Below are 11,725 nucleotides of genomic sequence, written 5' to 3'. Positions count from 1 at the left end.
GTAGAGGCTGGGAGTAGGGGCTCACTCCTGTAATCCCAAGCGTCTGGGAGGCAGAGTTTGTTGAAGGCCGTGTGAAGACGACCACCATTCCCCCAACGGGGGGTCGGGGTACTTCCGCCACGGGTGTCCCCACGTATCCCCCCGTTGGCGTGGCAGTTACACATATCTCACCCTGATTAATCAATTATTGTGTGTGTGCTGGTGTCTAAGGCCTAGGGTCGACACCGATTGTGTGTATAAAAAAAAATAGGAGGTAGAGGCCAATATTGAAATCCTTTGGGATGGTGATAGAAAAAGGCTATATTCCATTTGAAATATCTTATAAAATAGCTCAAGTTAAAAGAAGTGTATACTAAATCAAAATTACCGATCAAATTAAAATAATTAGGGAACGGCTTATTGCAAAATGTTCAATACTTATTTCCTGCACTTTAGGTTATTATCGCATAAAAAAGTTAGTCTGCTTTTTATTATGTTTCTTTTTGGAAAGAAATGGCCTCATCCCGTCTTTTGAGTAAAAATTCTTTTAACATTTTAAAGAATTTGATTTCTCCAAAATGTGTTTCTCAAAGATCAACACACATTAAGGATGAAAATGGAATAAATATTCCAGATTATTATATTGATCCTAATGAGCCTGTTTCGCTAAAGCGATCTAGATTGCTCTACCAAAGTCGTAAACGAGGAATGTTAGAAAATGGATTAATTTTGAGTACCTTCGCAAAAAAACATTTAGATGAATTTTCTGCTGAACAGTTGAATGTTTATGATCACCTCATAAATTTACCATCAAATGACTGGGATATTTATTATTGGGTCACTGGATTGATACCAACACCTCCGGAGTTTGAGAGTGATGTATTAAACATGTTGAAAGCTCACTGTCAAAATAAGGATAAGGAGTCAAGATTTCATCAACCCGAATTATATTAGTAGTAAACTATATATTCCTGTTATTTATTATTAAAATTAGTTCCTTCATCACTGTGTAAACAAATTTAAATAAAATTTGTTCAATCAAATGATACTGTTATTAAATTAAAAACACCATAGTTGTTTGTATATCATATGGGGAGAGGAATGTGCATTGTAAAAATTTAAATGACTGACCTGATTCGAAATTGTTTTAGCTAAAACTAATGAGATATGTTTCTAAAACCATATAAATTTTTTATTGAGGTGCTAAATGAGCAGCTATAATTTATAAGTTTCTGAGAGGGAACAAAACTTGAAAAGTTATAACTCACACTACTACCTATGTATTTATTTATACTTAAGGAGAATAACTAATTTGAGATGGTTTAAGAGTAAGCTTCTTCCCCCCAAAAATATCAAATCATTAGTTCCCTAAAACTGACAACTTCCAAAGCGATTGAGGCAAACACCAGTTACTAGTTTCTTGCTCCACCTCTTGACAGGGAAATTTCACCATAACATATTAATTATCCCTAACTAAATACATTCTCACTACTACCAACTACAATGGTACCACCCACAAATACGTAAAACGAACAAGATTTTCATGGGAAATTTTTATACTTAATTTTGATTATTGTCCTTTCTGAAATTATGTCACATAAATGGGAAAGGGGGTATGTGAATATTTTACTGTATGTTACTAGTTCAATCACACATTCCCCTTCGGGTAAATCAAAATTTTGTGGTATTTTCCACCAACAAAAATTGGAGTTATATAACAGGTTAATTTATCACATATTCCTCCATTCTCTCTCCTTCAATTATCTGGAGGCGCAAGTATCTTTTTTTCCGTTAAAAGGCTGGAATTTTTTTTTTCAGTTTTTGTTTTCCTCAATTATTAAAAAGTAAAAGTAACTAAGTTAATAAATTAATATTCAGTAAAACTTAACTAATTATTTTATAATTTATAGCTAAATTCAAATTAATTTACAATTTCTAGACAGGAGGACATGACTCAAGTTCTTTAATAACATCATTGTGTTCAAAATTATGGGATTCTTTATTAAATGTCCATAGTAGAAGTTTCCGGTTTAAATTATTGGTCACATAGTACAGTTGCACTTGATTTGCCAAAAACTGTGCTTCAACTGCAGTCTGAAAAATGTAACAGATTAGTATAAATTATTTGAATGCAATATAGTGAAATATATAAATAAGAAACACTAAAAAAATATAATAAAATTAATGTTCATGTGGAGGAAAAAGTAAGATATGACATTATGAGCAGACAAAACAAACACAGCCATTGGTTGAAAGGTCTGGGAAGGAAGTAATTTTCCTGAAGCATTTTTTCATCAACAAAAGGGGCAATGCAAAAAGTTATTGGAAGTGTATCCCCATCTATCTATCTATCTATCTATCAGTGGAGATGGAAAAAAGAAGTTGCACAGACATGGAATGAATGGTGGAACAAGATTTTTGCTTCAATACATTTTCCCACCAAACCATGCTGGTCACTTGTTTTGCCATTAATTTCATTTCTAGGGAAACATCATGGAACAGCTGAGATATCTAAAGCAACAAAGGTTTGGTTAACTTAATACCAATCTGAAACACAGAATTTTTTTAATTTCCCTATTATCCCGGACTAGTCACTAAAAATAGGGCTAAAAAAGGCCACAATATGATTGGCTGAATCGGCTATCATAAGATGAATTCTGTAGCGATTTTAATTGAAAATATTTCAGTTACTAAACTTTGGTGGAAGCCATCTTAATGGTATTAGATGTCTAGCAGCAATTGGGTAGGAAGAATGAGATGATCCGCAGCCATTCTTCCTAAGTACCAATAAATACATCCTCGGAAAACATGACAAAATTTTTAAAATAAAAGAAATAAAATGGTATTGGTATGGCATGTATTAAAAATGCTACTTATAAATATTCTGATTTAAGGTACAAGTACAATTATATTGTTGTCAAACTCTCCAGACATCAAAATGATTCCTTTCTGACTTCCAATCTCAGTAAAATGATTCAATGTTAGACATACAGGAGCTTCTTCTTTATACGTCTATTAAACCAAATAAAGCAAAAAAATATTAAATTAATTGATAAACTGATGAAATTGGAATACAGAAAAATGTAAAAACTGTTTTACAGGAAAATGACAAAATGATAAAACAGATAAATGAAAGATACGGTTTAAACTTATTATGTTTAACTTTCAGCAGAAGCATACAATAAATCTTTACAAGTATCCATTTAGGCCCTTAAAATTTAATATGTATCTTCGCAAGCTTTGGCTGTTTTCAATGGATGTAATTTTTCTGCCACAGCAAATAAACATCAAAATTTACTTCATTACTTACAATGATGCAAAATGTCAAAATAAAATTAGTTAGAGACATTTAGTTCTTTATGAACTATATTTTTATAGAAGTCACTATATGTATTTCGCACGAGCATTACTTATTTTTTTAACTGTATTTCGAAAAGCAGTGGGAGCTAGTGTAGGTACATGCTACAGATAAATAACATCAGCAACAAAACAAGTCGAAACCTTTACTCTAAAGAGATAAATTATATACTTTTAATCATAATTTCATTGTAAGAGTTGTTACAAAACTAACTGAAGCCATTAAATAATATTTTGAACCTTTAAATATAATATTCTGCACCCATAAATACTATATTCTGCATAAGAAATTATCCGAAATGAAAAACATACCTGATAGTTTATGAGTGGGGTGAAATAGACAGTATCTCCACTAAATTGGCCAAAGATGAATTCATATCCTCCTTTTCTTGCCAATGCATAAACAAACTTAAATAATAGACAATAAAATGTGAAAAAACAATTATTTGGCCTATACGATGGAGTAATGCAAATGAGTTGGAGCCTTTTGGAGTGAGGATTCAAATAATAAATATCCGATAGAATTTATAATCATGACTATAATTGGTGATGCAACTAGAAAAATATGGTCTTTAGCAAACTACAAATCTTCCCAGACCTTCTAGGGCACATTCGTATTAGTATTATTTTAGTACTAGCTCAGTTGCACATTTCGACCCTGAGGTCCATTACGCAGCTCCAAATTTTAAGACTTAAAAAGCCCAATCTACGTATGGCCAGGATATTAAACAAATGAACTGATGCAAAACAAAATGCTAGAGCCTTTAAGCCACATTCGTTTGTACCACAAGGGAGTCGTTATATGGTTGGATAGTTTTTGAATAGTTGTTTTCAGGTCCATGACCGAAAACTAACTTCAAAAGGCTTTAAGATTTTAGAGGCAAAGAAATGTAATGCACGTTGTATTATTATTATTAAAGGGGTGAAGGGCTAAAGACATGCCCATTTGCGCACTTCGACCAGTGGTCCATTGTGCAACCCCAAACCTTATGACTTAAAAAGCCCGATATCCGACACAAAATGGAGAATCCTCTTGGCCGCCATGTTATGGAAATCCGAGGTTTCCAACTGATGCATACCAAGATGCTCGAATCTTTGGGCCGCGTAATAATTGCACCTACAAATCACATGAGAGGTGGTTTTCTCCCCAACGTGACATGCCCTACAGATTGGATCATCATTGATACCAATCAAGTAAAGATGTCTGTTAAGAAGGCAGTGACCTGTTAGTAGGCCAACGACCAACCTAATATTAAATTTGGAGAGCGAGAGCAATTCCTTAGCTCTCTGCCTAGAGGGGCCCGAGATAAACTCTTTAGCCTGCCTTTGGCCATCCATCTCAAGCCAAGGCTTGAGTTGACGGTCAGTCATAGAGTTAGAGATAAGGCCGCGTACTATGCTAGAGGGGATAGGAACGGCAGGTTCCGGACCAAAGAACCCAGCCTCTGCTCCCTCCTTGGCCAAGATATCAGCCTTCTCATTACCATAGAACCCCCGATGGCCAGGAACCCAATAGAGCTGAACTTTATTGTTGGTAATAATAATAATAAAAGCTTTATTTCAGGATATTCCTATCAGTTAGAAACTGGTTTACATAGGACTCCGTCTTATTAATTTAAATTAAATCTAAAATTCAAAACCAAAGAAAGGATAAAATACTACAATTTTGTCACCAATTTTCAATTATATAATTTTTTTAGGTCTTTTTTAAAAATATTAAAAGAGTTCTGACTTTTTAGCACTGCTTCTAGTGAGTTCCATAACCTTATACCGTTTACTCTTATGCTTTTATTACTAAATGAATTAAGGTAACTGTTTCTTGTGACGTACTTATGGTTTTGATTGAGGGACGAGTCAAATATTTCCAAGCAGAAATCTGCTTCTGTGCCGACTATTGTCTGGATATGAAGCATTGCGGGAAGGTTATCCGAATTTACACAGATAGTCAGGCCGCTCTTAATGCTCTTAACCAGTATAGTATCACTTCTAAACTGGTTCTTAGCTGCTTAGATATCCTTTCTGATCTTGGGACGCCCAATGATACCTTTATTGGATACCTGGTCATAAAGGGCATCACGAGAATGAAAAGGCTGACGCCTTCGACAGGGAGGGTGCAAGAGCTCGGTTTAGTGTGCCTGAACCTGCTCTACCCATCCCCTGTAACCTGGTACGCAGCCTGGTCTCCAAGCATGTCGGATCAACAACTCAAGCTTTGGCTTGAGATGGATGGTCAAAGGCAGGCCAAGGAATTTATCCCAGGCCCCTCTAGGCAGAGAGCAAAAGAGCTACTCTCGCTCTCTAAAACGAATATAAGGCTGGTAACTGGCCTACTAACAGACCATTGCCAACTAAAAATATTCTTTGTAGCTGTGACTATTATGCGACTCAAAGATTTGAGCATCTTGGTATGCATGAGTTCCTCAGTTAAGGAGAGACTAACTCATATGTTAGATGTTAACTTTCCTGACTCCAGAGTCACTAGCAGAGCAGACTCTGATCCTCTTCCCATTAAGATTGCATGTACCAAAAGGGAAGATTGGATGGTGGAAAATAAAATTGTCACACATTCCAGGCTAATTTGGGCTACAAAATCTTTTAAGCCCTATAACTCTCCAGGGCTGGATGGGATTACTCCCATTCTTTTACAGGAGGGCATTGACATTCTCTGCCCCATGCTGATTACAATTTACGGGGCTTGTATTGCTTTAACTTTAAGGAGAATGCTAAGATGTTACTTTAGAGAACCAGAAGTGCAGTAAGCAGGTCATGGGGACTTAGCCCTAAAGTGCCTTACTAGCTGTACACCATGATCATCAGACCAGTGCTCTCTTATGCTGCTGTCTGGTGGCCTAGAGTCCATATTAAGACGGTGCAGAATGATCTACGCACTCTTCAAAGGCTGGCTTGTGTCAGCATCATAGGAGCTATAAGAACAGCCCCAAGCCCTTCTCTAGAAATTCTCCTCAACATTCTTCCTCTTTATCTGTTCATGGAGGAAGCGGTTGCTAAAAGAGCCTATAAGCTCAACCAAAATGGTACGTGGAGGGCTAATATTTTTGATAATAACCACACCAAGATTTACCGTGAAATCTCCAGTCAGTTACCTGTCTTTTTAATAGATTCTGATATTTTGGCTACTATATTACAATTCAGCAAGCCTTTCAATACTTAATTGCCAAGAGGCACAGAGTGGTCTAATCACAAAACCCCCGGAGCCAGAGGAAAAATAGTCTGGTTTACGGAAGGGTTTAAGACTCATTCTGGTGCAGATTCAGAAATGTATTGACTTATTAACAATCTTGGCTTCTATGAAAGCCTTGGTGTTAATGCTATTATTATTATTATTTGCTTATGTGTTGACTTTTGTCTTAAAAAAAGCTTCGTGGCAAGGTTATCCAAATTTACTCAGATAGTCGAGCGGCTCTCGAGGTGAGAGATTTCTTCTAAACTCGTCTATAGCTGTTTCTAAACTCGTCTATGGCTGTTTGAATCTCCTCTCGGAGCTAGGCACCCACAATAAAGTTCAGCTCTACTGGGTTCCTGGACATCGGGGGTTCAATGGTAATGAGAAGGCCAATGTCTTGGCCAAGAAGGGGGCAGAGGCTGGGTAACTGGGTTCTTTGTTCCGGAACCTACCGTTCCTATCCCCTCTAGCATAATGATTGGCCTTATCTCAAACTTTATGACTGACCGACAACTTAAGCTTTGGCTTGAGATGGATGGCCAAAGGCAGGCTAAAGAGTTTATCTCGGACCCCTCTAGGCAGAGAGCAAAAGAGCTGCTCTCGCTCTCTAAGTCCAATATTAGGTTGGTCGTTGGCCTCCTAACCGGCCACTGCCTACTTAAAAGACATCTTTATTTGATTGGAATCAATGATGAACCAATCTGTAGGGCTTGTAAGGTTGAGAAGGAAACTTTTTCTCATGTACTTTGCAGGCGCGATTATTACGTGGCACAAAGGTTTGAGCATCTTGGTATGCATTAGTTGGAAACCTTTGATTTATATAACATGCCAGTTATGTTATTTACATAATAATCTAAATTTACGACTATAAGTAATGGTCATAACAAATGGAAAGTCGGCCCAACGTTGTTCGGAAGTCGGTTTAGGGTCATACTTTTAAGGTAGATCGACTAGTTTACATTTTGACTATAAAAACCTTATTGGCCGACCTTGCCGCTTGACGGGTATTTTCGATGTCGGGCCGACTCAGTCGTGCTACAGGGGCTACAATACAGTCTTTATTGTTACCAAACTATTTCTAGCTCTTATCGAAGGCTATTAATCAGGGCTCTACATTAGCTGGTAAGACTAACATCAAATGGATAATGTTCCACTGATCGGGAGTACCAATGTTACTGACTTCATTATAAAAGTTTTATAGTGTACTTTTAATCATTGAATAGTCTATGACCTATTATTGAGTACTTCAAAAATTTGGAGAATTTTACATTGTACTTATATAACATGTCTCTCCCATTAAAGGGCAAAAATATTTTGTGGGAAAAACTACATTGTTGAACCTGCTCAAACTGCACTGTCCCACTGAAGTTAGTACCTTTGACATTGTACAGCAGCAGAGCAGGTGGACTTTCTTATAACCAAACAGGGTTGGAAAAAAACCGGCTTTTTTTGAAAAATCCAGACCAGTGGTTTTAATTGGCTATAACCGAATTTTTTCAATTATAGCCGGCTAAAATATAAACAGTACCTTTTACATATGTAAGTAGAAATTGTTTGCCTTTATTGTCGTAAATAAGGAGCTAAACAAATAAAGCGAAATAGCTATATAAAATAACTGAATTCTTTTGATTTCTTCGGGAAATTCCCCCTAGTTTTTGTGTATGACGCACCGACAGAAGCGAGGCAGCGGACTTTGGAACTTTAAACCTACCAAAAAACTGGTAAAGTAAACCGGTTTCTAAATATAAACTATTAATTTACTAAAAAATATTCATATTGTAATTTTTTTTTAATAAAGCCAAAAAATTCTGGATTTTTTTAAGTGGCTATACTGGATTTAACCAGGTGGCAATAACTGGTATGGCTGGTTCTATGCCAACCCTGTAAAAAACCAAATCATGCCATATTTCCCCTTTCGCCAGTCCCCATGACCGCTTTGTTGCCCTTTAAGTGGTAGTATTGGTAATTTTGTTTGAAATACAATACATTAAATACTTACATTTGGACATTCCAGTGAACGATTATGCATTATTTCATAGACATCTACCTAAAAAAGAAGTAATTAAATAGTTGGTTATAATTTTCAAGCTCTGGAAATGTTGTATATTATAACCAGAAGCTTACAGGTATAACGGCACACAAGGAATCTCTTTTACCATGATAACTTCTCCATATCTGCAAAGAGAATTAAAACTATACATAAGGGGCAAGAACTCATTGAAGTGATTTGGAAATTTGTTAATCAGCTGCTAAATCACAATTGCATGAGAAATATATAAGGCATCAAAACTATAACAAATACTAACAATTGTAAGTACCATTACTAAAAAACCCAAATTTTACAACAGCCAAATGTTAGAAAAAAATTAAGTTGGGTAATAATAAATAAATGCCATACCATTTCAATTTCATTTGCAGTTAAACTGGCAATTTTCTCAAGCTTCATGATATCATCCAATTTCTGAAATAAATGAATACCTCAATTTTGTATTCATTAGAAATACCAACACCCAACTTGTTTATTGCAGCAGTTCCCAAAAAAATCCCTCATAATTTTGATATGATAGCAAACCAAGGAAACGTTCTGCAGTATGATACTTGATATAACATTTTTTTTATGAATCTCTCATAATCAGAAAGTGACTTGAAAATATAACTCAGTATGATGAGAATGTCACCCCTTCTTAGAGTGACACACAATTATTGTTTAGAAAATACCCTTTTTAACAATATCTTATGGAATCTGATTAATTTCTGAAAGAGAGCCAGAGAGAATATCAAAGCTTACATGTACTTTCTTTTGTGTGTAACTAGGTTGGTGATATTTCTTATGATGACCCATTTTATTTTTCACATTATCTGACTGTTCTGATTGTAAAGATTCAGACGTTACAGGTGCCTTCCTTTTAATTTTTTTCTCAGATAATTCTTGAATTCGTGAAAGAAACTCATCTTTATCTTCACTAAAAATAAATTTTAATATTTATAAAAAATCTCATAACAATTCTGAACACATTGCCTATGCCTTATTGGGTGAAGTGTAGTACAGCGGCCTCATCGAATTTGATATTAATTTTAGTTGCGCCTGATAGACCTTGTCACGTAGATGTCGAGGGTATTTTTTATTTTGGCCGCAAATGATTATTTAATTGTTTAACTTAATTTTTTTAATTTTAAAAATTTCTCATTTTCATTGAATTTTATATTAATTTTGGTTGCACCTGATAGACATTGTCACGTAGATGTCGAGGGTAATTTTTATTTTGGCCGCAAATGATTATTTAATTGTTTAACTTAATTTTTTAATTTTAAAAAATTCTCATTTTCATTGAATTTTATATTAATTTTGGTTGCGCCTGATAGACCTTGTCACGTAGACGCCGAGAGTAATTTTTATTTTGGCCGCAAATGATTATTTAATTTTTTAATGTAATTTTAAATTTCTAATTTTTGGGCATTTGCACGTGTTTTGTTGTACTTATTTCCGTCGTGTGTTCGCCGGCAACACAGTTTCGGTGTCCTAATGATTTCCACGTGATATTCCCTTTTTGTATAAAATCAATTACAGTTTTTGTTCATTTTCTCGGTGTTTTCTATTATTGGGCCACTTTGTTTCTGGTTGAGATTAAAAGTATATACTTGATGCGTAAGGCTTGGTACTGTCCTCTAGGTCGCGTTATAGATGGCCCATCGCTTTTTTTAGTATGGGGTTGGGGAGGCGCTGCGCGCCCCCAGCGCTTGAGCGAAGCGAGTGCGCGGCGCCGTCAGGCGCCAATACGGGGAGTTTAGTAACGTCTTTTACGTGTTTTGGAAGTAATTATCTTCGTCGGGTTGTCGCCTACACCACGGCTTGTTACTGTTTGTTTAGGTTTCCACTCTACTAACTTTTTAACATTAAGTTAATTAATTTAATTATCATTTTCGACCCAAAAACAAAAGTTTCGTAATCAACGCGTCAAGTGCTACATTCTCCGCCACCCAAAAATACAAAAACACGGTAATTTCCTACAATTAGTACATTTTTAACATTAAGTTAATTAATTTAATTATCATTTGCGGCCCAAAAAAAATTAGTTTCGTAATCTACGCGTCAAGTGCTACATTCTCCGCCACCCACAAATACAAAAACACGGTAATTCCCTAAAATTAGTACATTTTTAACATTAAGTTAATTAATTTAATTATCATTTGCGGCCCCAAAAAAAATTAGTTTCGTAATCTACGCGTCAAGTGCTACATTCTCCACCAAAAAAAAACACGCAATTACATGAGGCCGCTGTAGTGCAATTTTGACGAATTATTTTTAAAAACAATATTTAGCAGCAGGAAAAAAGTTTCTAGTCCTTAATGAATAAGCCTATAAGTATTAAAAAAAATTCTAAAGCAGACCGTAGTTTTTAAGTACTATGCTCAAAAATACTTGGTGAAGTGATATTATTTAGTTATAATATCTTGACAAATGAGAACATTGCCATTGATACTTACTCTTGTAATTTTTTTATTTTATCCTCATATTTTTTATAATAAGGATTGTTGTGTAGAATTGCTTCATCTTCGCTGGATTTATCAGTAACAGTACTGAAATACCTAAACTGAAAAAATTAAGGTTGAAATTCACTTATTCATATCATATAGAATAAGATATAATGTCTATGTCAGCACCGAGAAAAAAACCCAATTATACTGGAATTCACCAGTAGAATGAAAGCTATGACACTGAGATTTGTAAAGTTTCACAGGGACACAAGTTACCACTGCCAAATTTATACTTAACTGTAGTACAGTAAGGTTTGTAATTGGAAAAACATGCAAATACCACTCACTTGGCTAGTAGAGCCCTTTAAAATCTACATAGATAAATATTAAATTTAGAACAAAATACAATTGACAAAACAAACCGACCTTTAAAGAAGAGATGGCATTTTGCAAAGGTTTGAAATTCGACAAGTTATCACTTGGCTTAATTGTTAAAGGAAAATATTTGAATAATTCCCTTGTGGACCTAAGAAACATAATTTATTAATTTATAAACAAGCCGAAATCAAAAATTTCAAAATTTGTGGTACAGTACTCCAGTAATCCTTACTAAATTAGCAGACGACAGTTACTAGTAGAAGAGATACTGAAAGTCTGAAACCTTGGAGGATTCCTCCAAGCTGAAACTCCGCCTGAAAAGCACCCCCCCCCCCCCCCGGTATTTAAAAA

At 35.2% G+C, this 11,725-nt stretch overlaps 2 protein-coding genes across 3 annotated transcripts; one reads left to right on the top strand and one right to left on the bottom strand.

The window, feature by feature from the left end:
* The first annotated feature begins 456 nt into the window (after positions 1-456).
* On the top strand, positions 457-1,022 carry LOC149959152 (succinate dehydrogenase assembly factor 2, mitochondrial-like). Its single transcript, XM_090165146.1, has one exon. It carries the CDS (start codon positions 493-495, stop codon positions 931-933), a length of 441 nt encoding a protein of 146 aa, XP_090021272.1. The 5' UTR covers positions 457-492; the 3' UTR covers positions 934-1,022.
* Positions 1,023-1,894: 872 nt separating this feature from the next.
* Positions 1,895-11,588, bottom strand: LOC149959151 (ATP synthase mitochondrial F1 complex assembly factor 1). 2 transcript variants are annotated; one of them, XM_090165144.1, is made up of 9 exons: positions 11,423-11,588; positions 11,006-11,112; positions 9,309-9,483; positions 8,919-8,981; positions 8,645-8,695; positions 8,520-8,567; positions 3,649-3,744; positions 2,884-2,991; positions 1,895-2,073 (listed from the first exon to the last, which is right to left on the bottom strand). In XM_090165144.1, exons 1-9 carry the CDS (start codon positions 11,531-11,533, stop codon positions 1,915-1,917), a joined length of 918 nt encoding a protein of 305 aa, XP_090021270.1. In that variant the 5' UTR covers positions 11,534-11,588; the 3' UTR covers positions 1,895-1,914. The 2 variants fall into 2 exon arrangements, with proteins under 2 accessions (XP_090021270.1, XP_090021271.1); XM_090165145.1 differs by having other exon boundaries at positions 9,315-9,483.
* Positions 11,589-11,725: the final 137 nt, after the last annotated feature.

This window comes from Leiobunum rupestre, chromosome 2 (genome assembly GCF_980474605.1).
Source record: "Leiobunum rupestre chromosome 2, qqLeiRupe1.1.hap1, whole genome shotgun sequence".
NCBI lineage: Eukaryota > Metazoa > Arthropoda > Arachnida > Opiliones > Sclerosomatidae > Leiobunum > Leiobunum rupestre.
The sequence above is the reverse complement of the archived record's forward strand: the minus strand, read 5'-3'. Positions and strand labels throughout refer to the sequence as shown.